Source organism: Corvus moneduloides, chromosome 6 (assembly GCF_009650955.1).
Source record: "Corvus moneduloides isolate bCorMon1 chromosome 6, bCorMon1.pri, whole genome shotgun sequence".
In the NCBI taxonomy this organism is placed as follows: Eukaryota; Metazoa; Chordata; class Aves; order Passeriformes; family Corvidae; genus Corvus; species Corvus moneduloides.
The window spans coordinates 7290045-7317798 of NC_045481.1; the positions used below are offsets into that span (position 1 = coordinate 7290045).

The 27754-nt window shown below is 41.9% G+C and overlaps 1 protein-coding gene across 2 annotated transcripts in view; it reads left to right on the forward strand.

The window, feature by feature from the left end:
- The window catches only part of BRF1 (BRF1 RNA polymerase III transcription initiation factor subunit), a 172830-nt gene that overhangs the window by 89535 nt on the left and 55541 nt on the right, over positions 1 to 27754 (forward strand). For both annotated transcript variants that reach the window (XM_032113505.1, XM_032113507.1), the window contains 4 exons: positions 8503 to 8629; positions 9936 to 9975; positions 10065 to 10157; positions 10832 to 11110. In XM_032113505.1, coding sequence (XP_031969396.1) covers positions 8503 to 8629; positions 9936 to 9975; positions 10065 to 10157; positions 10832 to 11110 — 539 coding nt within the window. The remainder of the gene's footprint in view (positions 1 to 8502; positions 8630 to 9935; positions 9976 to 10064; positions 10158 to 10831; positions 11111 to 27754) is intronic.

A 27754-nucleotide genomic window follows, 5' to 3' on the forward strand; every position in this document is an offset into this window, starting at 1 on the left:
ACAGGGTAAACGTGACAGCTGAATTATTTTCAGGCAGCTATAATTACAACTATTTATCACGAATCTATAAATTTGATTGATGTTTTTCAAATACGAGCATGTTATATAGCATTTAACGAAGGCAAATTAAAAAAAATACCTTTGAATAACTCTTTCTGCACTCCAGTTTTTTTCCTTTTCTTTCAAGAATTCCTTTCAAAATGCCATCAAATAGAAGTTGTCTAAATGAATAAGAACTTATTTCACAGTCTTAAAAATTCCTTTGCTTCTCAGTTTGATGTGCAGTTTTATTTCCTTTTAATTATAGTTACTCTGGTTGGTAAGGAGCTGCTGCTGCTGCTTTGTGTTTTATGAAGGTGTTGGATGCTGTGCTCACTGCTGATGGCTTTGCCCTGACAGCTCTGGAAGTGAAACCCAACATGAGTCCAGATAATGCTGACACTTCCAGCCTGCAGGTTCTGCTGTGTGGTTTGATTTAGCTCCTAGTTGGCTTCTTGGGGAAGCACAGACCACTGGAAGCTGGGTTTACTTTTGGTGCCCATGGCAGAAATCTGCAAGGAAAGGCCCTGTACGATGTGCCTCTGCCTGGCAGGGGACAGGAATGTGTGGATGAGGATGCGGGAACGATGCTGTTTAGGAAATCCTGATTGGGAATTCTTGTTTTGGGGAGACCCTCAGCAAGGGCTGGCAGCCCTTCCCTGAGAAGGGCACTATTTCTGGTCCTGGGCAGTGCAGCTGGTGGGACTGGATTAGTTCACCCTGTTCTCAGTCAGCTGGAGAACACCAAGCCCGCGTGCCTGGAGGCTATGTCCTCTTTCACTGCTCTGAGCCGGAGGAGTAGCTCTTAGGAGGAGGTTCACAAAAATGTGATATATCTCCAGGTTATAAAAATTCACAACCTGGTCATAAGGAGAACCTGTTTTGGAAGGAAAAAGCGACAAGGCATGGCCCATGTGTGCAGTCACTCATCTTCCAATCAAGAGTTCTTAATTTGGCTTAAAAAGCAGTGCTTGTTTGTTTTTAATATGTGTGGGGTTTTGGTAATAGTGGTAGAGAAAACTTTGTAGTTACTTCACAGGGCCTTCTAGCTTTATGTTTTGAAGCACACAATTAAAATGTAAAGCTTGTTGCTGTTGTTGAAAGCGAACTTATTAAATATTAATAAATGCACTGATAATTCTATCTCATTTCCAGTCTAATTGAAATTATATTAACTTATATATCACTTTATATATTCAAAGTACTGTACAAATATTAACTAATTAGTCAAATTGTTATTTTCTATGTAATCATCCGTGGAGGTAGCAGAAATTAACTTTTAATAAACCCAATCCTTTTATTTAGTTCAGTCCTCACATTTGTGCCTATGTTCAATGCACGTGTCTTCGCCTCTGCCTTTTTAACCTTTAAATGCTCTACCCCTTCATCTTTTTATTCACCTGTTGCATGCTTTCTCTGTGCTCTAAATTTTGTCTTATCTTTAGTAAGAATAATTCTTGTAATACTTGTCCATTGTGCATTATCTAATACTGCGTGGCCCTTACGCCTGTTTGAAGATCTTAGGCACTTCTTCCATAGAAATAAAAAAAAATCAGCTTATCTTTCCTAACGTTTGCATTCTGCCGCTTTGGCTTGCTCACTTTATCTTTAAATTGAACTGCTTTTTGCATAAAAAATACTTCTTCTCAGTTCCATAAAGTACTGTCTGCTAAAAAACCTATTTGTGATGAACTTCAGAAGCAGTAAAGCTTCATTTAGAAGAAATTGGAATGAAAGGCCGGAATGCGTTTAAACATCTCATTTTTGGGGTGAATGCTTTTTTTCTCACAGCCTAATAGTGTTTCGGGAAGGAAGACAAGACCTTTTACGAAGGAGCTTCATTTACCAGTTGTAGATGCTGCAGGGACTTTGATAAATGTGGTCCTTTGCTTATATCCTGAGGACCCTGTTACAGCTCTTTCAATGACTGAGGTGATAATTTTCTGGAAAAATTAAAGATTTATGCATAGAGATAAATGTACTGAGTGTACTGCCTGCAGCTTTTCTTTTTTTTTTTTTAATTTCTGTAATATATGGCTGGCATAAGCCTCATGTCCAAGCTCCCATTGCTGTCTCAAGCTGGAGAGATGCCTGTGAGAGCAGGCAAGGCGAGGAGCTGGTCCGTACATGAGTCTGGAGTCAGGATGAGAAGGGAAAGAAACAAGGACTTGGGTAGCTGTGAGGTGGCTGTGAGGTTGTTGTTTTTCAAAGCATCAAAGCCCTATCAAGGCCGGGACCAAAGGGAAAGGTGTGTGGAAGTCAGTGTTGGGCTGTGATCCAAGTACAGCCGTGCTAAAATTCTGTGGAGGGTATCCTGTGGATCAGTGAGAGCTGGTGACCTAAGGTGTTTGAGCATGGAGGGGCCGAGGATGCTCAGAATGCCAGAGTTGTGTAAGGGCTCTTGGTTGAAGTGTGATGTGGAGAGAAGCATTTAGAATGCCAGGAAATTTATTTCATGTGAAGGAGATTGTGGTGATGCCTGCTCTGATCTCAGCTCAGCAACCAAGCAGCTCCTTCACTGGTGGCTGCTGCCGTAAGCTAAATTGAGAAATATCTCATGTCTCCAGTTAAATCAATTCAAATGGCTTACAGATGATTTCTAGAAACCTTTCTAGTATGGTGAGTAAAATACAACTTGATCCATGTGGGCTGATACTGCATACCTTTCTAAGGTGGATTGTCTGGTTTAATAAAAAAAGGTTTTATTTCTGAGGAATCCAATTTCACAGGCAATGTTCCTTTTTATAAATCCAGCTTCTATACAGTTAGCAAGTTAATACATTAATTAGATCCCTAATACATTTTAGTACATCATACTTAAAAATATAATTTCAAAATTGGTGACTCTTACTTTTGAAACAGTCAGTAACTTATTCACACTAACTCAGGCTTAGATCTTGTAAATAGTTTTCCTTTGTTTGACTTTCCTCATCTGAGTGGCTGTTAAGAAATTAAGCAGCTCTATTTTTCTTTTCCAGGAGATCATAGAGTGCTTTTGGCAGACCACAGCAGAGGAACCACACTAATGAAGCAGAACTTTAAGGAATGCTAACACGTTTTGTTTCGTTAGCATGGTGTGAGCATTTGAATCAGGGGGAAAAAAAAGAGCAAAAATTTTCAGGTGGTTTGGACTGAGAGAGTTCTGGAATGCCCAGGGATGTCTGCTAGTGGGATTATCCAGGGGCTGACAGTGGGCCACAAGTGTTAATGCAAGTTAACTCTGTGTGTAAGCATTTGTAGAATTGGGTCTTTAAAATTTATGCTAATGAATTTGTGACAGTTTTAAATCTCTGTGTTGGTGTGAGCAAGTAACAGGAACTAATTCTAAAGGGTGCTTTATTTAGTACAATCTTTAGAGGTACCTGTTTTTAATACTTAGAGAAACATCAGGGAGTTGCCAGCAAATGAGCCCCATAAATTATCACTCACCTATTAATTGGCAGTAAATGACTGTGTGTGTATGCTCTTAGTCCATTGCAAAAAAGGTGATGTATATTAATGTTGGAAGTTGTTTAAAGGTGAGAATATTTCTCTTAACAGTTGTATTGGGCAGGGAACAGACAGGCTAATTTACCACAGCTCGAGTGATAAGTTATAAGTTGCAAAACTACAGCAACTGGATCACCTCTGATTTTGTCCTTACCTTTAGTAATGAGCTGCTCATTCATACAGGCTTAAAACTACCTTTTATATTGCTGAAAGTACATGTAAAAGTATATATATGTACAATGTTTACATATCAGGAGATTACTCTTCTGTTTACTTACTGGTAAGTACTGTTTACTTACTGGTGGCTACTGGAAAAAGTTTTTGTTATGTCATGTAGGAAGCATTTAATAACTGTTTCTGATACATGTTCTATATTGAGTATCACTTTTAGGGTATGTGTTCACATACTTCCATAAATAGTTCATGTCTAAACATTGTATGGCTTGGAAAAAAATAAGGAGAGAAGGATGATGCAATAGATGGTTAGATTTGTGGTATAGAAACAGTGATGGTTTGAACACCAGTGTGAATGCTGAGCTTCTCTCCTGTGAGTGCACAGGTTTGGAAGCACTGATGAGGGTCAAGTTAAAACAGTGGGGATGTTCTGCAGTATTCTGGTTCTTCACTAAGACACAAAAGTACATCCCTTACTTTTCCAGAGTTTGGAATTGTCTGAGGTGTCAAATCAGCTGATCTATTACTAGAATATTTGTAATTGATATGACAGTTAAGATTATGTAGATACCATGTAAGTTATTATTTATGGTTTTAATTATATTGTTAATTTGGGAAAACTCAGGGGAGTTTTAATTACCAGCACCAGTTTGTCTTGCAATAAAGATTTTTTTTCACGTATTTCTGCTAACAGTGTGTCATATTCAGCTTATTATTTTTCTAAAGTATTGATAAAATACTTTAAATACTTTAAAAAGACCTCTCACAACAGGTAACTTAAAGGCTGATGGCTCAGGCTAAACCCCATGCTCCCTCTTTAAAAAACAACTGTCTCTGAAGTTGTAACTTGTTTGCCCTTCTGTATGGAGATGCAGCACAACATAATCTCTGCTCATGCTGCCTGCTTTCTAGAGCTTGATGATTATTGTCTATAGGTAGGAGGACACCGGGGTTGTTCCTAAATGGTCTCTGCTTAGAAGTCCCTCTTGGGCTTTGAACTTGGGCTTCTGAAGCATTTGTGAGTTGGACTCCAGAAGTCCTTGTTCTTTTGTGTGCTTCGTCGCACCCCACTGCTTGCAGAATCTCAATTAAACATTAAAACCGAGCCCTCAGCTGCACACACGAGTCTGTTTTTTCCATCACTGTAGACTGGATTCAGGAGTCTCCACTGGAGGGTATCCCTGGAACAAAACGAAGTAAAAAGGACATTGCATGTAACTTCAAAATGATTGACCCATTTTCCCTTATTGGGAGTTAAATTAAGTGTGAACAGAATCGGTTTGCTGGTTTGTGCACAAAAGTGCTTTATCAGAAGCAGAGGTGTGGTTTTGTCTGTAAATGGATGAAACAACAACTGTGGAAATTTTTCTTTGTAAAAAAGGGTTGAAGTTAGAGGCAGATGACACCAGGCTCTGGAAAAACTTTTCTCCCAAAGGAATTTGCTTGAAAGAGTTTGCTGTGAGAAACTATAAGAGGACGGTTTATCCTGGAAGTTGAATCTTAGCCTGAGCTGCAGTGGTTGCCTCTGCTTTGACTATAAATAGAAGATCCTTGTCTGCCAAATTTCAATTTTTAGAGCCTTTTTGAATTTATGCCAAGGAAATAATATTTTAATTTGTATATCTGTTTATTTTCCCTCTGTCTGTGCATAACTTAAAGTGGCAACTCTTATTAAATTTTTGTAGGTTAACAAAAGTGAAAAATGAACGTGGATAGCATTTTTATGTGGGACTTGAAAAATAGCCTGTAGCTATTTTTTTTTTTCATGAAGCCACTCCCTTGCCCCCAAAAATATTGTGTTTATAATTAAGGTTGCGTCAGTTTTTCTTAACTGCCAAACTAATGCTGCTTTGTTTCATGTGGTGCAGACTGCTGCAGCATCAGTTTGTTGCCTTGGTGGCATGTGTCCAAACAGTGGATAAAATTAAAGAAATGTTTAAAAATTTGTAGACAGGATATCAGCCAATGTAAAATGTTGAGGCAGGCGAGTGGTTGGTAAACGCAGGTATTTATTTATATCAAGTTAAAGGAGAAAATGTTGAGTGTGCAGCTTGCTCTCCCACGGAGATGATGCTCAAGCTGGTATCCTGACCATCAGGGATGGTTCCTCATTTTGAGAGGAGGGCTAGAGCCTTGGTGGCAAGACCTGAGGGAAGTGAAAAAATAACATGGTGCTCTAAACTTGTATCACCACCAGTCTGTGCTTAAACTGTGATGCTGGCAGCCCTCCCCACCGGGTGGTCAGCCCTACCCTGCTTGGCTCACATCAGGACTGAGGAAAGGAGGGCACGGGCATGGGACTGGGTGCTGGTGGCCCGGTCAGATGGTTGAACCGTGCCGTGCTGTGGGTTTGAGCTCCTTGGCAGCAAACACGATGTAGCTCTGCCCTGTCCTAGTGCAGACACGCCAAAGGTGTAGGGAGAGACCCATCCTGCCATTCCAGCTCAGGGTGGAAGCTGGTGCTTCAGCTGGAGATCGTGCTGGCTCCAGCACATTGGCTCACCCCAGGGCTGAGCTCTGATGGGTACAGGGTACGTGATGTGAGTCAGATGACACTGTGGACAGGAGAGGGACAGACAGAGCCTGAAGTGTCTGCAGGCAGACGTGCATGGGGTTAGGTGCTGACACCCAGGCATGGTCATCTTGTCCCCAGCCTGACTTCATGGGTTCTGCTCCTGGTGCTTTCCTGGCTGCTTGGCATGCGCAGAGGTGGTGCCACTTTGGTGGGGCTCTGGCTCTGGCAGCTCATCTCACACTCGGAGCAAGTGTTGAGTAAACAAACTGTGTGTCTTTGCCAAAGTGCACCTTGGCTTTTAACACTGGGAGGAGAGTAATACTTAACAAGGCGAGGCTGGTTGGGAGGAAGAGTCTTGCTGAAGTGGGGCTGTCTGTGAGTACATGATTAATTCGTGGAGAGATGGATGGCTGTTCTTTAATGATGGTGACTGGGAAGATCCATGCTCCTCAAATGATAGATGGGCTTGACATTAAGTGAATCCTGAATTAAAATAATAATAACAGTGCCCTAGCCAGGTTTTACCTCTAGCCTGATAGATGTGGCTCCCTCCTGGAAGGCGGGTAATGCATTCTGGAAGCCCTTTAACGCCGAGAAAGATTTCTAGTCTTTTAATTAAAAGCTGGGTGCTGCTGCTGCCAACAGCATCCTCCTCTCCTTTCCAATTTGATCTGAAAGAGAGGAGGAGGGAGCTGGTCCCTGGTACTCTGAGGGAAGAGTTTGGGCTGTCAGTCACTCTCAAGTACATGGCTAATTTGGAGCTTTGTGGAGATGCTTGAATTCCAAAAGCAAGTCTAGTTTTCAGAGGCTTTCTTATCCTCAGCAGCACTAATTCTGGCTGGCATAGCCATGCACCGGCTCAGTGCTGCTTGCTGTTGGAGTTACACAGAGGTGCCCAGCTTTCTCTGTGCATTTCATGGCATGAGATGCTGCCTGTGTCCTCTGGCCTCTGCTCCAGGAGTGGGATGCCTCCGGGCAAAGTTACAGCCTGTCTACACCCCTGCGTACGGGCTGTCTTGTCTTGCTCCTCAATTTATAAAGGAAGAAACACAGAGACTGATGAGGATATAGCAGGAGAATGTGGCTCCGTGCTCTTGGCGTTGACCCTGGTATTGGCTAGAAACTGAATTTCTGTCCTAGAGAAAATTCCTCCTTCGGAAGGAGTTTCATTGCAACCAGAGGTAGAGGAGAAAACTGAGGAGAAAACCACAACTGTTTTTAGGGGGAGAGAAATGCAAAAAGGTCCCGTGCTGAGAGCACTGAATCACCATTTTTAGTTCCTAAGCTTTGCAGATGGAAGCCTTTGTCAGCTCTGCTTCCTCTGGAAGATGGGAATATTCCAGCGAAGCAGCTGCAGACCCATCATTGCCATTTTCCCATGGAAAATGTTGATATTATTAAAAGGGCACTTTCTGTCAGAGGAACATTCTGCCAGACGTTTCCTGACCTGGCTTTGTACTTAACCTTTTGTCTCATTTTCTCCATCTGTAAAATGGATGTGCTCATTCTCAGCCACCTGTATAAAATGCTGGTATTTGTGGATTAAGTTATGACCACGTGATCTTATTTAAGATTGAATTCCTCTGAAAGATTCAGCTGCTTTCATGGCAATTCCCCATGAAGCCAGTCCTGTCTCTCACATAGGTAGGGACTTTTAAAATGCAAACATTAAACAAATTCAAAGTTTATTATTGTCAAATTATGTTCATCCATCTATTTCATCTGTGTGATGTGAAAATGATCAATTTATTTTACCACTGCTTCTGTGTGTCCTGGGAAGGTTATTTCTTGTCCCTCTTCCAGCCTGCTTAAGAGACGTTACTTTAACATTTGCTTTGTGTAAATTAATCATGCTGACATATCAGGAAGATTTTTGAGCATACTCCTAAACTATGATGACAGATATTTCATTTGGTGAATCCATTTTGTTGTTACTGTTGATAACAAAAGCAACAAGAGGGGAGGAATGAGCCGTGTTTATTGTCTTAGTTTTGTCTCTACTTAATTGACCGTAGGGTCTGCAGTATTTCTGTTCAATCTTTGTTCATCAAAAAAAAAAGTGTGTTACATACTCTAATAAATCAAAAGCTAATTTGGGATATGAAAAGATACTTTCTTTGCAGCAGATGAAACAATTAGTAGCACTTCAGTTTTAACGTAGTCTGTGTTTGAGCCAGAGTTGCTAAGGATGACATGTTTATTCCATAGCTTGGCAGCTTGCAAATTTTGTTACTTTCAAAGGAGTTCTTGAGGATGTTTTGGTCATGTGCTGTATGCTTTGGTAGGTTGACAGAGTTTGAAGATACACCAACCAGTCAGCTAACCATAGATGAGTTTATGAAGATTGACTTGGAAGAAGAATGTGATCCTCCTTCGTTTACAGCTGGTCAAAAAAAATTGAAGATACAGCAGGTAAATTCTGAATCTGATATCTTCTGTGTTTCTTTTCTCTCTCCTCCCTCTGCGCATTCCCTTTTGAATCAGTTAATGCTAAATCCTAACTGACCAGCCCTTGGTAAGGTTTAGTACATTTATTTCGAAGTCCTTGAGAGAAGGATGAGCATTAGTTAGATGAGCATACGATACCCATTAACTAAAGATATTTTTTGATTTATTGGCAAGTGGATAATAACGATTGAAACACACATGGACCAAGCATCGGTGATGGAAGGACATTTATTGAACAGAGGCACAGATATTTATACTGTTTAAGCCTCTGTATAACAATTTCCATTTGTTCTGTCCGTGCTAGCTAATGCATAGCAAGCTGTAATGTTACTTTTCCTTTTGTGCACTTGCTTATCTTGCTGCAGGATGTTCTGCAGTCTTCACCGTGGTGTTCTGTTCTGTGCAAAAGGATGTGATTTTTGCAGTTTCTTCTATCTGCATCTTTCTCATAGCTCGTGCTGTACCATTTTGAACAAGTTCATGTTTAACCCATTCCGTTCTGCAACACTGGGATAGTTTCCCAATTAAAAATGTCACAGATCAGAAATGTGCACTGTTTTTAAGGTGATACCTGTGATCAGGAGAAGTGCCATTACACGGAACTTTATTTAAATAGATAGGAAAACAATAACCCATTTACTTCAATGAGACTGCTGGTGGTTTTGTGTGGTACACCACCTGCTTCCACAGAGATTAGTTCTCATGTGGCTTGATTTCTTTACAAATCATGAAGTAAAGCTGGCAGCAGAGAAGATTTTACTGCTGTCATAGTCAATTCTTACATTATTGGTTTGTTAGGGTTTATGTTTGCTCTAACTGTGCTATCATTTAAGGTCTGTAGGGGTATTAGTGATGTTCTCAAGAACCAGCCAGGTGCTGTAGGTCAGAGCTTCACGCTGCTATCACCAGTGTGCTCTGTCTGGTGTGGACACTCCAGTCTTAGCACTGTCCTTGCACTTCCCACATCTATAGGCACAGTCACAGAGTCTGACTGCTGGAGAATGAGGCCTTTTATTTGCAGCTTGCCAGAGAGAAGGCTCCTTTTGAAGTATAGAGATGGGGGAGATAACATTTGAAATTGGTTAGTATTTTGAGACCTGTCTGTCATACCTGTCTAACACTACAAAGTAATTTCAGTGGTGATTCAAAACCTGCTTATGCTTTTGAAATACCCTGCCATTCTTTGTGTCTATATACAGCTCACAAACAGTTCAAAATTGTGCATATTTTTTTAGTAATTTAATGTTTATTTTGTTTATTGTCATTTCAGCTTGAGAAGGCACTATCAAAAAAGCTGGAGGATTTTGAAGGTATAAGTTGTGTTTAGTGTAACATATCACTCATTTCTTCAATATTACATCAATGATTGCTGAGTTTTACTTTTATTTCAACACCACAGGAGAAATATCGAGCTACCAAGATGAAATAGAGATTGAATTAGAAAACAGTAGACCGAAAGCAAAAGGCGTATTTGCAAATTTCACTAAAGATGGTAAGTCTATAAAGTCTGATGACTCCTTAAATAGTATTGAGTTCAGATCTGGCAGTCTGAAGTGTATGAATGTTACGGTGATAAATGTGATCATATATATGTTTTCACAGTACAAGATCTCTTGCATTGGGGTTCTCTCTGCCAAATAGGTGGTTCATAAATGAGTCTTCAAAACAACCACATTGTTCATTGCAGGGATAGTTCATTAATGATTTCAGTTGTTTTTCTTTCCTGGTGCAGTATAAGCTTGGCACTGGCACCTGAGAATGTTTCTTTTCATCACTGAAAGTGCAGTGGACCAGTATCTAGACCCTTCTGTCGCCAAATTCCCCAGTTGACTTCCCATATGGAAGGGCTATGTGCAGGTTGAACTGGCTATTTTTAATTTGCAGTTATACCAGGAAATAGCTGACTTGTCTCACAAAGCCCTTTTACCTAATGTGATAAGATGATGCTTCTGTTTTAAATGATGACTGTAGTCACAAAAATACATTTTAATACTCAAGGTAATGAATTTGAAGAGCATCTGGAAACTCCATGTATTCATACATTGAACTAAAATATTGTGTATTTCTTTTACAGATTACCTCTAAAGATTTTTGAGTGCTTCTCTATTTATTTAGTTTCTGTAACAGATGGTATGCAGTGATCTGTTGGGTTTTCTCCCCTTACAGATTCTATAGAAGATAATGCCTCTAGCATACTTGGAGAGGAGGAGGCAGAAGATGAGGAACTAGAAGCAGCTGCTAATCACTTAAACAAGGACTTTTATGATGAACTTAGTGAGAAGGATAGAGTTAAAAGTAATGAAGATGGAGAATGCAGAAATGGAAATGAAACTCTTGTAAGACCCCCTGCACTGGAATCCTTGCTTGGCCCACTCCCCACTGCTGCTAGTCTTGGCATAACCGAGTCCATCAAAGAGTGCATATCCACTAAGGACCAAGAGCCTGGTGAGTAGGAGTTCAGCTCAGAGCAGGAACTGGACACAGGCAGCCAGTTGTGGGTTTGTTGTGTCATTTCCATGTATCTTTCTGGTTACTGTGGTAGCAATTCTGTGAATCACTGAGACGTCGGGGTACAGGAGCTGTGAGGCTGGATGGGACCAGTGGTCTTGGCTGTTGATGTGGTTGTTGACATTTGCTCTTCTGGAAGCTGCAGGAAAATCTGGGGTGCCTAATTATTTTCTGAAGCCTGAGAGTGTGTATCTCTTGGTTAAGTAGATAGTTGATTTGCAGTCATATGATAGCTGATGGGCATATTTCAAGCCATGGATTCTCAATTAGGAAATTGGAGGAAGCAGATTCCTGTAAATATAACTGGAAATTAAAACCCAAGTATGAGAATCTTAGATCAAGGCAGACTTTCTCAGGAGACATTTCACTGGAGTCAAACATGATGCAGTCTGTCTCTGATTGAGAATCTCTGCAAATAGCAAACATTTTTAATGTTTGCAAGAGGAAGTAACTGGTGTTAAGCTTTTTTCTTTAATACAGACTTCAGTGTGTGTTGTGCTGGTTTTGCTCCATTTTTCTTAAAACCCCCAGATCTATCTGCATCATACAGCTCTGTATAGCACAGTTGGGAGCAGGACTGATCAACTAAAGAAGCCAGTGTTGCCAGAGCCAGTATTGCAAACAGCCAGTCATCCAGGCAGGTTTGTTTGCTTTTTCATACATGAGCTTGAACTTTATGGAGACGGCATTTTTTTAAAACTCCTTTTGCATCTTAATGACTCTGAAAACAACATATCTAAGGGGCATTTTATTCTTTATCACAGTTAATTTTTCCATCATAAGACACACCCATCTGAATCTGTTTTGTCAGCTTGCTTGGAGGTCTGTGCAGCAGAACATTTCGTTATCCAGACTGTTGTGATGCTGATTTCTGTTCAACAGTAGATGAACTGAATGCATTCAGATTCTCATTACATTAGTGTTCAGTCTCCAGAAAAGTAGCAGGATGATTGCACATTTTTATTTTGTACAAACAAATTCATATAGAAACAGTTGAGTGGTTTTGGTTTTGTTTTAATTATGATTAAGAAAATGGATGGCTCATGGCTTGTCTTTCTTCTGGAAATCAGCGGTTCGTGTCGCAGAGAGGTCAGTCATGGCTAGAAGCTGTTGTTGTCTGGTTGGCCAGTGACCTGTAAAAAGGAGTTCCCAGTGATGGACGTTTCTCAGCTGGCATTGCTATTGACCATTTTAATGGACAGGCTGAGGACTGAGTGTAAAGATGAAGCTAAGCTGATGTAGCCAGGGAGGTTCCTCTGAGTCGGGCTTCAGGCAGGTGGGCAGGAGAGTGCAGAGCTGCTCATGCCATGGCTTGTCTGCCTTTGCTGTTTGTTTTCTTGCAAAAGTGGAGGATGTGCCAAATGAACTGAATTTCGAAACCAACCAGGTTTCAGTATGTTCACTCTCTTCTCCTGAATCTGAGAAATCATTGCAGGTGTTTGAACAAGTACTTATTTTCTTAACATGTTATGAAGCTCATATGCAAAATTACTGTTTCAGTTTTATTTTGATTATAGGTCCTGCCCGAATCTTTGTTGGATTTGGAGGTTTTCTTTGGGTGGTGAGGAGGGTGTTTGAGGTTTTTTTTGGATGGGTTTCTTTGTTGTTTTGTTTTGTTTTGTGTTTGTGACTGCTAATTTATTTTAACAATTTAAAAGTTTCGTGTTAAGCCTGATTCACTTTGGTTATGCCTGTACTGCAGGGTAGTCGTTCTGGGTGCAGTTCCCAACCTCCAGGCCCTTGCCATGCTGTGCCTGTGTGGTGTGGGTGCATCCCAGTGATGTGTGTGTGCATCATCCCCCTGAGGACCTGGTTTCCTTCAGGAAGTCCCCTGTGCTCAGAAGCTGTAATGGAACCTTGATGTGTTTTGGGTGAGTGGGAACCAGGTCTAGCAGACAGGTTGGGAAGTACATCTGGCTTGCAGTTGGCATGTTATTATGCAGAATACAGAAAACCTCTTGTTAAGATGCCTCATGTTGGTTACCTTTGTGTTGTAGCTCTGAACCTGATGAAAACCAGTGTAGATGATTCTGGCACCTCAGGCAATGTTGTTGACTTCTGCCTCATAGCTCTGGGAAGTCTGGAAAGGTAGTGTCTTCTTCTGTCAGACCAACTGGTACAGTTGTAAAACTTAGACATTTTCCAGGTTTGTGGGCCCTTCTTCAGGCCTGGAAAAGAAATGGGAGTTTTCAAAACTAAATACAGGATGAGAGCAGTTGCTCAGAGTTTAATTTGAGATGACACAGTTACAGATTGTCTTGAAACAAAAGTAGTTGGTAAGTGTGGAGGGAGGAGGGAAAGCTCCCAAAATTTCCTGCATTTGTCCTATGTATTTGAATTTGGTTTAGTGCAATTTGTATTGTGAATCTCAGCAGGCCATGGCTTTGCTGTGGTAGTTCATGTTCCAAGATCCAAGTCCATTGGAGGAGGGAGAGTGCTGTTGTAACACTGAACCCTTAAGGTGATATTCTGCTCCTTCTCCACAGCTGTGTAAGTCATAAACCAGGAACCTGTCCCTTCCCTCAGCCCTCTCCAGCCCTGAGGCATCTCTCACTGTGTGGGTCAAGCTGGGCTGGAGACCTTATTGAGATGATTTAGTATCTCCTGCTGGGCTGCCCATGTTGTTGGATGGATGTATCCTGTCCAGCCAGTTCAGCAGTTGGAAGCAGTGTGCCTGGTGCTGCACGGTGAGGGTGCCCAGCAAACTCCTGTGATGTGCTGCAGGCAGGGCAGGTGGCTCCTAAAGAGGAGCTCTGCAAACAGGTGCAGTATGTGCAATGTTTGGCCTTAAATGCAGGATATCTCTCCTCCTCTCTGTAATGATCTCTCTTCCTCAAAAATCCTCTGCTGCAGGTACCTTCTACAAAGTCTTTTTATTTGGCTTTGGCATGTGGTAATTCAGTTTATAATTGCCTACATCAGCTGCTTTGGGAAATCTTCCACCTTTGTGCTACAGTGGCAGCAGCAACAGCAGAAGGCTTCTCACAAACTGCTTGTGCAGATAAGACTTAGGTGCAGAGCCGAAATATTAGGAAAAAGTAAGTGTATTTTTGCTCCACTTACAATTGGTATTTGAGTAGTGTGAGCTTGTCTGTATGAATGTTTTATGAAAAGCACAGTATTTTAGCAAATTTGCATTACAAAGACAACATGTAAGATACCAGGTTAATGAGTCTGAGGCAGTAAAGTGCTTAGAATAAACACTACATTTGACTGTTTTTTCCTACAAAGTGTATTAATTTGCAGAGACTTGAAGCTGAAAACTGTTTGAGTCTCTGCAAACGACTTCTTTCTTATTCTTCATGATAAAAGTGCTCTATGGTGAGATCTGTTTCAGAGATGGAGATCAGGTACATCAGTCTGTCCATTTTCCTGACCCTGCAGCATCCCAGCATCCTCTCCACACTCTACATGCTCTTTCTGATTCTCAGTTCCTGAAAAAAATTGCACCATTTCATTTAGGAGACTGTCACAGTCAAATATCGTGGAGTTTGTTCTCAAGAAATACCATCCTTTGGTGTGAAATTTCCCTCTGCAATTTGTTTTTATGTCCCTTTTTTACCACCTCAAATACTTCGTCATCTTTCTTGGTGTTTCTGTCATTCTGGTGTTTGCTGACTATCGCCTTGTCCTTTCCCCATTGGTCTGTACACTCTACCAGTTCATCTCTTGCCACATGAAGAAAAAGTGGGAAAGGTCTGATAATAACAGAGATAAAGGTAAAATACAGGGTGTAGTTTACCAAATAACTTTATATAACTTCCCCTTCATAATCTAGGTACGGTTTGAGACCTGATTTAGGCTTCGTTTTGAATTAAAATTCACATGCAGTCATTTAGGGCAGTAATTTCAAGTAATGTGTGTGCGGTGGGTGGTAACGTGCTCCTGCATGCCCCCATGAAAGTAAGCGGCTTTAGCAGTGAGCAATCGCCGAGCAAGTACCATCTTGTGCCTGGTTAGGCACCCAGCGACCTGCATTCACTGCTAATTTCACTGAGAATACATGGGAAAGCTTCACAGTTAGCAGTTTGCTCATTTATTGCTCCTCGTATTTACGCCTCCATTACTGCTGCAAGCATAATCTGACAGGGGCTGAGGTTGAAAGATATTGCCATTGATTTCTGTGGGTGTTAAGGACCCCATGCAGGCACTGTTCATTGATCGTAGTCCTTGTCCCTGTGTACCAGCACTGTTCAGCTTCTTATTCAAGGAGGATGTGAAAAGTGGCTAAAGGTGATCTGATATGAGGTGGGGATGGGCTCATCCTCCTGGGTCTTACTCTTGTGTTCTGCATTTCATCCCCTGCAGCTGCCAGCTCCCACCTCATCCATTGTCCTGGCCTTGGGGCTTCACCAGTCCTTCCATGAGCAGATTCAGCTCCCTCACACAGCAAGGAAAGATACATGTGTGTTCTATCCTCCTTCTTTTTTTCAACAGCAGCAGATGACCCGTGCCAGCAGCACTGTGGGCAGGGGAGATTGCAGAAATGTGACGTTTCTGGCAGGGTCTGAGCTGCCCTGGAAGCGTGCTTGAGGGTCTGCAGGCTAAAGATGGTTGGAGAAGGGCTGTTGACAGATGCATGTGCCAAGGAGGGTTGTTGACCCCACTCGGGATCCCAGCATGGATTGCAGGATGGTGAGCAGCAGGCTCGCTGCTGGCGCAGTTGTTGCTTCTTCAATGGTTGGGTGTTGGACCCCTGTTGGACTCCTTGTACTGATTTCTTCTTCCAGCATCCTTTCTTCCTCAGATTTTGTCTGAATACATCAGTGCCAACTGTTTGGAAATACATAAATGTATATGTTGCATACAAAAAGATATGGGTTTTTCAGTCTTGAGAAGAGATGTCATAGGGGAGGCTTATCACCATGTTCCAGTATTTAAAGGGTGGCTCCAGGGACGATGGAGACTCATTTTTTGCAAGGAGTCAAATGGAAAAGACAAGGGGTAATGGATGAGATTTTGATTGGACAGAAGAGAAAATTTTTTCACAGTGAGATCATCCTTCAGATTAATCTCCCCAGGGAAGTGATGGATATCCCAAAATAGGACACTGATAAGATTTGGCTGGACAGAGTGCTGGGCCATCTTGTGTAGACTATGAAAGGTTGGACCAGATGATCCTTAATGTCTCTTCCAACCTGTTATTCTTTGATTCTGGGATATAATCAGTAGAGAGAACATTATGAAACCCTATTACAAATAATTGCTGCATACATGAGAAATAAAGGTGCTGAGTTTAGTGCTAATTGTGTTACATACTCAAAGGGCACTTGGTCATCAGTGCAAGCGTGCATGTCCCCATCCTGATCGCTCTTCTAGCCTCTGGCTTTAGCACCTCCATTGCCTCACAGGTTTTGTGCCCCACCTGTGGAAATGAGCCTTGTGCGTGACCTGCTTGGTGCTACTTTCCTTGTGCAAAGCCTTCCAAGCACTTTGAGGGTTTGATCTTTGTCTCCGTGTGCCGTTTGCTCACTGGAAAATATTTTCTGTGGCAGGACTTGCTCTTTCCCAATTCTGAGATCTAAACAATAAAAACCTTGGTACAAGCTGATTTTTCTCCTCTGGCCTCTATATGCTGGTGCTTGGCAGTCTTGACAGGCTGTATCCCTGATTGAGCCTTCATTACGCCGTTAATGAGATGTGAAGAGCTTGCTGCAGCCAGCGTGGTAATATGAGACCACCAGCTGCTTTGAGTGCAGTTTTTTGATACCTGAAGTCTTGGGTATGAATTACAGATGACAGGATTTTCTTACTTGGCTATGTATATCACTCACACACGAGCACTGCATGTGCATGTCTCACTCCAAAATCTGTGTGCGTGTTTTTTCATGTAGGATCTTTGCATTTCATTAAGGGATAGGAATGCCATAAATTCATTCCATATTCATGCCTTGAGTAACTAGAAAGGTTAAGGGATGAAAACTAATCATAGAGTTTGGCTGAAAGATTTCTAAACAAATTTAGAGAGGGGTTTTGGAGAGAAACCTGCATTTTGTTAGAGCCATCAGGGGGATAAATTTGAGTGAAAGCATAAGCTGAATCACGTGAATACATTTTTATAGCATTTGTGGCTGTTCTAGGAATTTTCCAAAGGATCAGGTTATCAATAGAGACACTCCCTACAGGAAAATTTGTGTCATTTTTGTCATAAGTCTTGGTTGAAAAGAAGTGCCCCAGAGTAATGGGTGCTGGGGTCAGGAAAAGATACTGGAAATTTGGATTCAGGTTCCTGAGCCAAGTGAAGAAGACCCATCTGTTAAACCTTACTTGGCCATGTTGCCTGTGAATGAATGCCCTTAGCACCTGGCTGACCAGCCTGGCTGTCCTGTTATCCCCCTCCTACCCCAACTGTTTTAGAGGAGAAAGACTCTTTATGTCCTTCTCTGTCTCCTTCTTCCTTTTCTTTTTCTTTTTCTTTTTCTTTTTCTTTTTCTTTCCTTTTTCTTTTTCTTTTTCTTTTTCTTTTTCTTTTTCTTTTTCTTTTTCTTTTTCTTTTTCTTTTTCTTTTTCTTTTTCTTTCCTTTTCCTTTTTTTCTTTTTCTTTTCTTCTTTTTGTTTGTTTGTTTGTTTGATAAAATTCTGGTCTGGAATGCAGAATGTTTTAAAATCCTGAAAGCTTTTCCAGGCTTGGATTTTTTTTGCCTGCCTTGTTGTGACTGCAGTGGGCAATGTGTCTTTTCTGTCTTGAATTTCTCCAATAAAAGCATGGTGGAAAATGAGCTTTATTTTCAGTTTGAGCAGTGTAAAAGCTTTACATTTCTCTTTGATGGGTCTAACCAGCCGCTTAAGGCCTCATCCTCCCTTGCTTGAGGAAAAAAAGGCAAAAAGCTGCTTTTTCCTCTGGCTGCTTCAGCTGGCTGCTGGCCACGGGCTTATTGGAGAAGGAGGTGGCAGCAAGGCTGTGTCTCTGGCTTGGAGAGGTTGGATGTGTGGAACAGGGGCTCTGGTGTGTCATGCCGTGTGAGATAATTGACATATGTGTGCTGTGGCATAGATCCTGCTTTTCAGTGGAGCAAGGAGAAGCAGTCAGCCCCAGCAGGTTTTTTTATCCATTGTTTTCCATTGTTTTGATGGGAAGTCCAGGTCTGCTGTTACCTGCTCTAGGCTTAGGCTTAAGGAGCACAGAGCTGGGCAGACAGGGAGAAGAGGAGAAGCTGAGCTGGGGGTTTAGAAATGGGCCTTTTTCTGTACCTAAATAACAGAATTGCATTAACAGTTGTTCCCCAAATACTGAGGGAGGGCTGTGTTTCGTGGTTGACGTAGATGCCTCAGCATTTGTAGGTGCCAGTCTAAGGTTTTCCTTCTGTTGGGGCTTCTTTTCAAGGTTCTCTCCTCTCTGCACTCCCAAGCATCTGAAAAGATGGTGGTTCTCAGAATGGGAGATACTTTCAGGGGCATTTATAATTGCTCCTGTCTTTCTGGGGCTCAGTTCTCAAGGAATCTGCGGAAGTGTAACCATCTAAGGGATCACTATCCTGCTCTTAAACCTTGGTTGAAATAGAATCATAGAGTCACAGAATGGTTTGGGTTGGAGGGGACTTTAAAGGTCATCTAGTCCAACCCTCCCTGCAATGAGCAGGGACATCTTCAACAAGGTCAGGTTGTTCAGAGTCCCATCCAACCTGACCTTGGATGTTTCCAGGCATGGGACATCCACCACCCTTTCCAGGGCAACCTGTTCCAGTGTTTTACCACCCTCAGCCCCATGAAGTGTGGACTAAAACAATACTGGGGAGGTGATGTTTGGTGATGATGACTCAGACACCTGCAGGCACTCAGGAAACCTGTCTGAAAAAACTCCCTGCTGGTATAAGAATTATTTGATCCTTTTCTGCACCTGCCAGAACTGGAGCCCAGTAGCGCTCACAGTTATTAGGGTAGGTGGACTCTGAAGAAGAAACAGACATTCCTGCCCTGCCCTTCTGCCAAAAAGGAAAAAAAGTCACCAAAAAACTCAAGTGAAAACTGAATTTTTTCTTTAAAGAACTGTGGAAAGTGAAATGTGTGGAGGCTACAGAAAGGACACTAAATTTGCAGGCAAAGCTGACCGCTGAGGAGAATATTATCCAAGCAATTCATCACGATATCTGAAATGTCAGGAGTGGAGGCCTGGGTTCAGTTCAGGGAGTCTCCATGGTCTCAGTTGTTATTGAGAATAAAGACTTATTAACCCAGGTCAAGGAGCCACAAAACGTGCCCTTGGAAGAAGGAAACACAGCACCGAGAGATTTGCAAGGCTTAGCTACTTTGGGTTTAATATGATGGGTCATAAATCCATGTGTGGTGCTGTGGTGGATCCCGACCACTTGGGTTTGTCTGAAAAAGCTAAAATAATCCTCCATTTAGTACTTTATTTTCTCGTGGTACAGGTTCAGCTAGTAAAGGTGGTACCTGGAAACTGAAAATCCACCGAAGTAAACCCTGTAAATGGAGTGCTGTTTCTGCAGTGTTTTAATGGTTTCGAGCAGCAGTTGTGTTGTTTTGCTTTTGCTTGGTAGCTCTGAATTTAGTTTGAAAAACTAATTCCTATATCCTCTTAAGGATTAACTTCATCACACCCCTGAACACTTCATCTGTTTTGTTTGTTGGTCTTAAATCTGTGGGACTGACACAGCAGGCAAGATGCATGGGCTGGACTGCAACTTGTGTAGATGACCCTTGTAATTAGGGATCTCAGCTGTGGCACTGTGGACTGGAGATGAAAACAGCCCTGAGTTTAGCCTTGTATAATTGTAGTTTGACATTTTTAGTTTGCTAAATGCTTTCATAACTAAAAGGGATATATTATCCAATAGAGGAGGAATATTAATGTTGACACTATTGGCAATTAAAAACAAACTTGGAAACTGAATTTTACTACTCCTGATTGCTTTTGAAATAATTTGTTTTTCAATGTTACTTTAGGATTGGTTCATTTTTTAGGTCTTTTTTTTCTTGTGTGACAGTGAGATAATTGCTATTTATTTTTTATCCTGCAAGCAATTATAATCAAAGCAGCCAAATATAGAGTCTGCTTTGACCTGGAATCAGAGTGACCTGTCAACATGAGGCTACTGTTGTCTTCAGCTTTTCAATTTAATTTTATTTCATAGGCACTCACCAGAATGCATTCAGTAGGGCTGAAAAAATTGTGTGTAGAGTTTTTGGTGTTCATTAATTACAGTGGTGCAGAGCCGAAGAAGTGGGCAGATAAGAACAACTTTGGGTTGGTTATTAATAGCAAAAATTATGATCTTTTATCTAGGGCTGGGTGGACTGTGTTGGGCCAATGTCCCAAGCGGACAGAGGAGGAGCTGCTGGCAGGCTGCCAAGGGAGGGGTAGTTGCAAATTAAGGGAAAATTGCAAACAGTTGCTTCTGGGGAGTTTCTGCAGCCAAGTTTTGCTAAAAGGAAGCAGAAGATACTTTATTTTTTAAGTTAGCAGTTTTAAGGTAAGGCTCAGCTTCCATATTGAGGCATACATGTACATCTAATATTGTAGAAGTTGTTTTCTGTTATGAAAGACCTGGACATCTACAACTGTGTAGTAGGAATAAGAGAATGAATATGAAATAAGAGTGAGTAAATAATGTTGTTAAGTAGTACCTGGAAAGAAATTTGGAGCAAGGAACAAGGCTCTTGAGACAGGTAGAAGCACAGAAGCCAGAAGTAAACAGCTGTGCAGGGAGTGGAAGGGTACCATTTTTCAGCAAATTCAATACTTACATGCCATGTTTGATTTAGTTATGGTGGGGAAGCCACTGTGTGCTCACACATGGGAAGGAAGTAAAATAGTGCTCTGTGACCAAATCCTTAACACTAGCTTGATTTTGGAAGTTATGCTTAATGGTTCTTACTAATTTCTGGCTAAAAGTGAAAAACGCAAATCCACCAATACCATCAAAGTCATGTATTGAAATGCAGCAGCATCTTATCAACGTGAAATGGTGTCACTGGTGGCAGTATTGCATTCTGGCAGTGACTTCCATGAAATAAAACATACTTCAGTGAGAAGTTGCTTTTCCACTGAGTCTCTCTTCTCACTTTAAACCAGAGTTTTTTGCACTTAATGGGAGCAACTGCTTTTGTGTCTCATGGATCTGTAGCTGCTGCAAGACTGCCACAAAGCTCCTGTGCCAAGTTCTTTCCCAAGAGCAAAGATAAAATCCCTTTTTTATACTGCACTGTTTGGATTTGGCCTCCAGTTTAAGACAGAGCAGATGTGTTGGGATGTTGTGGGTGCTGTTGGTTGAGATTAAGAAGTGTCTTGCCTTACTGGCTCATTCCCCTCCTATTTGCTGGCATCAGTGCACATGTAGTTGCCTCCCTCACCTGGGTCTGTCAAAAATGTCACAGGCTCATGCAGGCTTTTTTAATAAGCAGGGTTATTTTGATGCATGTATATTAGGGAATGACACCTTGGCAGGTACAGTGGAAGATGGGGGTGAAGCAGAAGGAAGGGGAACAGGGCTGAGTCATGGGGGAAGGAACCAGCTCCCCCAGTTCAGCTGGGGCTGGAGGAGCATTTCAGAGCATGTCTTTGCAGCAGCAAAGAATGAGGCTGAGAGTGGCATTTGTGCCTGTGCTGAGGTACCAGTGCTGGAAAGGTTTTACAATCCATCAGGGACTTGGAATGGGCAGTTCCAGATACGTTGTTGCCCAAGGTCACTTTTTATGCAGGGTCTTTGTAGAGACTAGGGTTGATGCTGGGAAGTTCAGCTCCAGAAATGCAACATTTAGAAATCTGGGAGCAATGAAGAAGTTTAGTTTAACAAGGTAGGGGGGGAATTGAAAAAGGTACGCTGAATTCTCTCCAGAAAAAGCCTCCTTTTAAATTTAAAGTTTATTGCTTTATCTTGACTTTCAGAAAACCTGCATGAAACTTCCTTGCCTTTGAAAGCTCAATAGAAACTCTTGAAGTACTTTGACTGAAACAGAAAATTTAATAGTGAGGCATTTTGAACACCGAAGGATGTTTGTGGGCAGGTAATTTAAACAGGTACTAATATGAAACAGTGTTGTACTTGAAAGGCTACAACTGGTGTACACACATAAATGGGGTGGAATGCCACTGGGAGCAATAAAATCTGGGGATGCTTCATACTTCTTTCATTGCAAACAATTTTTATGGTATGGCCTGTGAAGCAATTGAAATGCAGAGAGTTGGCACATCACTAGATTGATAATTCCTCCTGCTACTTACAGCTTATTCTCAGTACAGATGTACCCAATTCTTTCTTTCTATCACATTAAAGTTTCTTGTCTGCTTCAATTTCATGCCTGCCTCAAACGTAGCATTTTTCAGAATTGTCCCTCCAATTTATTTTTTTTTCCTCTTTAAAAGTTTATATCAGATGAAACCTAGCTGCTAGTTTTTATCCCAAGGTTTACGCTTAAATTTTTAACAAGGTTGTTTTTAAGATTGGTCTTCTTTGAGAGAGCACTTGGCTGATCCATCAATAATTATGTAGTAATAAAGCAACTGTGTAAAAATGGCACCTTTGTGCTGAACAGATTGGTTTGCAGAGCCACTGACAAAGATGAATGTTTATTACAATTTACTACTTTTGGTTCTGCAGATGCAATAGAGCTATTTTCTTTTTGGCTTAAGTGTCACAAAAAGTAATTTCCAATTGTGGAATCTTTATGATAATAAGGATATATAACTAGGAGAGCCCAGACTGACTTGCAAATACCAGCATGAGTTTGCAGTGTTGGTAATTTAGAAAAAAAAATAAACAGAGAACATTTTTTATTTCATTTCATTGCTGAATTTTTTTTTTAAGCAATCACTGGGATAGAACACTCAGGGAATCCTACAGTGTCATGTAGGATGCTTCTTCTGGTTTAATTGCTGTAATATTAATTGTTGATTCTTCCAAAATTGGCAATTTTCCTCATTCTCTTTGCTGCATCCGAAGATTTCTACTGTTGATTTTACTACAATGTGAAGAAAGCGAAATGTCTAAAATTAACAGAAAAGCCTGAAATTGTTGTTCCTGTTTCCATTTTTTTTTTTTTTTTGAGTGCCAGCACAATTAAGGCTGTGATTTAGATGACTGGTATTGTTCAAATCTGTCCTCTCCTTTTGGGCAAAATACAGAATAACATATTCTGTAAGATTTTATGGCCGGTAGAGGCATCCTTTCAGTTGGCCAAGCTGGTTGATTGCAGTGTCACCGTGGTGATAGAATTGTCTCTTGATAGCAGCTGAGCAACACCTTGAGAATTCAACTTTTGTGGATGCAGATACTGGGATGTGTGCCTCTGCAGCCTCCAGCACAGCCTCTGGGTGCTCCTTTGTGGGATTTCCCCCAGCTGATGCCGGGGTACGGATGTCTTGACACAGCCACACTGGTGCCTGTCAGTGGTGTCAGAGCTGTAAGGTGCTTTCATCGACTGGCAAACCTCTTCTGGACAAAGGCCAAAATTCCTGGGTTCTTTTCCATTGCTGCCAGAAATAGTGCCTTGGCCTTATGTTGGGTCTGCTGCTCCTGGTTTGGAGGGAGGGGTGCAGGTGGTCCTGCTCCCAAAAGGCCCTTGAGTGGCAAAGCTCCAGCTTCATCCCCTCGGTCCCTGGGGGTGATGGCAGAGCCGAGCTCCACGTGCCTGGCCCGAGCTGTTCCACAGACCAGTTTGCTGCCACAGCCCTCAAGCCTTTGTGGCAACTTGTAGCTACGTCAGCAAACACTTTCAACCTGGGTCATTCATTTCAGTTGGCAGTTGCTGACAGTAATGTTCCTTTGCTTGGCTTTATTTTAGCATTTAATGACTTTTATGTTGGTTTTGATGGCCAGAAGGGAATTGCATGGGAGTGTTTTGTCTGGACTTTAGTATTCTCTGCTTTATCTTGCTAGCAAGATTTAAAATCTTACTCCTTCAGGAGACAGGGCTTTTGTCTGTGCACCTTGCAGGCTCTTCCCTCATCGGTCCCTTCTGTCAGCCCATTATCCTGGGCTTATTTCACTGCACAGTTTGCTGTGGAAAGAGTTTGCCTAGTTAAAACCAGCATAAGGAACAATCCATCTATTCTTACCTAAAGAAGTAAAAGAAATAAAATATAGATAAACATCTTTTCTATAGAAGAGGATGGTAGATCTGAATTTGAAATCACGATCTCATGGGATTTTGTAATGAAATAGTAAAATGTTATCCAGAACTTATTCTCAGAAGATAACTCTGGTTTCGTTCATTCAAAATAAACTTTCCTGATTTCAGAGAAATCAATATTACCTGTGGTGCTGAATGTGTTTAAATGAACTGATACAAGAAAAGTACATCACCCTCTCCCAGTGGGCTATGGGCACGTAGTCGTGTTCCCGATAATGGGTGCCATAATACTGTGTGTTACGGAGAACCTGGATTAAGCTCCATGGAAGGCATCGTTAATCAGTTAATTAAAGAAGAACAACTCTGATACTATGCCATATGCTGTACAGTAAAATGGCTGCATGGCAGAAAAAGCCATGAATCCTTTCAGTGTATGTGAGACTGAGACGTGATATGTGACTTTCTGCCTCTGCAATACTGTGTTAGGTAAAGGCCTAATATATTTAAATAAATAATTAATTACATGTGGATGTAGGACATTAGCTTTTCCAGTGAGTTCTTTGAGATGCTTACCTGGTTTTTGAGACATAATAAAATCTTTCCGAAGTCTTTGCTTTGCTCTGCATCTAATCAACATTTAAGCAGGGTCCTTTGTGTGCCTGTAACCTGGAGAGGATGGCCAGATTGAGGAGAAACTGTAAAATCAGAAATGCAGAACTTAGCTAAAATGACATATGAAGTATAGTCCTGCTAGTATATAAACTTTATATACAAGTCAGATGTTGAGATCAATCATAAGGACAGGTTGCACAAGCAGATGGCTGGCCTTTCTGATAGCCATTAGCTTGCAAGGCTGGCTTTGAAACAGGCTCCATGCTTTGTAGGTGAATCATGCTGCTGGGCTTTGTTGGGAAAAGGTTATTTCTCCAACTCCACCAAAACCTCCTGTGCACAGAAGTGCCTTTTTCCACCGTTCCTGGAGGATAAGATGAATTATTCTCCAGGAACTTCTCTACAGCTTTCTTCTTTTGGAGAGCTGTGGTGTCAGAGAGCATTCCGGCGCTGTAATGGATGGATCTCAAGCTTATGGAGTACACATGCTAATTGTGCTGTGCTTATGGATCAGTCTGTCCAAATGCCAAGGCCTCAGAGCTGCTGCAGGCAAAATGTTAAAATCCTTCTCCTCTGTCTACTGTGCATCTGGGAAAAGGTTCATTGCAGTCACTAAAACACAGTGGAGAGGAGGAGGGAGGTGGAGGATGGAGCCCCTGCCCATCTTCCCAAGGAGTCTCTGCAGAGCTGTGCTGTCTGCAGCAGTGTGTGCTGCAGCGTGGCCAGATGACCGAGGGAGCTTGCTGTGCTCCACTGGCACCTGGAGCCACCCAGGCAATGCCTGTACTTTGGATTGCAGAGATCTTTATAGCCTTTGTATATATAGTCTCCTGAATGGACACAAAACTGCCTTGGTCCCTGGGGCAGGGTTCCTACAAGAGGTCTGTTTGGTCCACAGCAAGATAAAGAAGTACTTTATCACCTACGTGTTTCTCAGCCATTAGGCATGGCCAGAGACAAAAGATGGCACTTCATCTAATCACAAACAGCACAACCGCTGTGATTTTTATTTGAAAATATGGTCTGTGCTGGCTGCAGTTCTCTGTTGCATGGTGGACTGATGCTCTCAGCACAGATCTGCATTTCTGTAGCTGCCACCTTTTAAGAATTCAAACCAAGTATCTCCTACTTCCATGTTTGTAAACCTCCAACTGAACCAGTCAGGATCTTGCATGTCCTTTCTCTCTTCTCCATGTCTCTGATAGTCCTACAGCATGAAACTCTGCCTGATACCTGCTCTGAGTCCAGCCCCCATCCGTCTCAGAGGCTTTTTCTTTGGGCCAGCTTCCCACCTTGCTTTTGATGGGGGAGCTTCTGCTCTTGCCTGGTACTCTATTTAATAGTAAGAATAAATTTTTACCTTCTCTTTCCTCTCTGCATCTCTGTAATTCCCTGCTTGCTATTTCTCATTAGCAATGAAGGAAGGAAGAAGCTGAGTAACAAAATGAGAAATTTCTTACCTAATAATTTTCTTTCAGTTAGCAGCTTCTCACCATTCAGCCTGCCTGGACAGTGTGGTAAATGGCCAGGACACAAATTGATTTTTTTCCTCTAAATAAAGACTCAGGTATATAATTTCATACTCTATATTTTGATGTTGTCTTGATGCTAATAATTTTCTGCTGAAGCATTTTGGTAGTCTGGGTGGCTTCTGGTGCTTGCTGCTGAGCTTGTCTCCAGATCTACCAAAGACAAGCTCTGAACCTCAAAGGAGGGGATAGAAATCAGCCCACCTTTGCTGAGAGATGGTAAGGGTGACTAGAAGAAAGTTGTAAGTGGAAAGTTCAACTCGTTTCACTTTCTTGCTTGTCTGGGTAAGTTATTTTGGAAGGCTGTTTTTGACCTGGAGCAGCTCTTCGGTGCAGTTTGTGTTGGAAGGGACCTAAAGATAATTTAGTTCAACCTCCCTGCCGTGGGCTGGGATGCCACCCCTAGATGAGGTTGTGTGTGCTGTATATTTATATGGCTGTATACATTTAAATTTTTTTCCTGGTGGAACAGGATTTAAAAAAAAATTAAAATAGTCCAAGCAAAATTCTAGGATTTGCTTTTAAGTTCTCTGTAGTGAAAAGCTCACCATTGTGTTCTATTTGGTGTGGGGGGTTTTAGGAGGAGATTTACTTCTCAATGAAACATATGCTGGGGTGGCTGAGCGCTGGCCAGACAAGGATCCTGGGCTTGCAGGGCTGGACAGCAGAGCATTTAGCGCCCACAGCAAGACCTGGCGAGCTGCAGAAATGATGCTTCAGCACTTAAACCTTAAGCCAGCTGTTCCCTTTGTGGCTGGCTCGGGTGTAAAGTGCTCTTGCTGTTTGACATAGTGGTCTGGCAGTGTGGGGAAAGTGGGCTGGAGTGGGATCTGAGCCTGGCTGCTTTTGCTGTCGGCTCTCCACGGTGTTGGACTGCCCTCGCCCTCTGCCAGAGATAACGGCAGCACTCTGCCCTTGTGAGGTTTGGAGAGGGGAACTGATTGAGATGCTGATCAGTTCTTCTCCTTGGCCTCTCCCTTTACATAAACTGTTACTCTTGGATCCCCCTGCATAGATTTAAAAAAATGCAGAAAATACAGGCCAGAAGGCACCAAAAAGAATGAAGGCTGGGGGAGGGGAAAGGGGAGAAAAGATGCCAAGAACAGCAGAAAAAGGCAAAGGAGGAAAATACAGCAGGGGATTGGTGATCGGCTGGAAATGCACAATAAGTCGGGGAAAAAATCTGTCTTTACAGTTTCCATTTTAAAAAGTTTTAAGTCCATAAAAAAAGGAGGGGGTGAATATTTGAATGTAGGCTGAGGTGTGGGTGTGTGGCACCTTCGGCACTAGCGCCGTGGTCGGTCTCGGCATTGCTGGGTGCAGAAATCACAGGCTGGAGAAGACTTGCATCTGTTCATGGGAGCTCTTACCATTTCCAGGGTTGGCGCTGAAAAATGTCATTTGTGGTAGT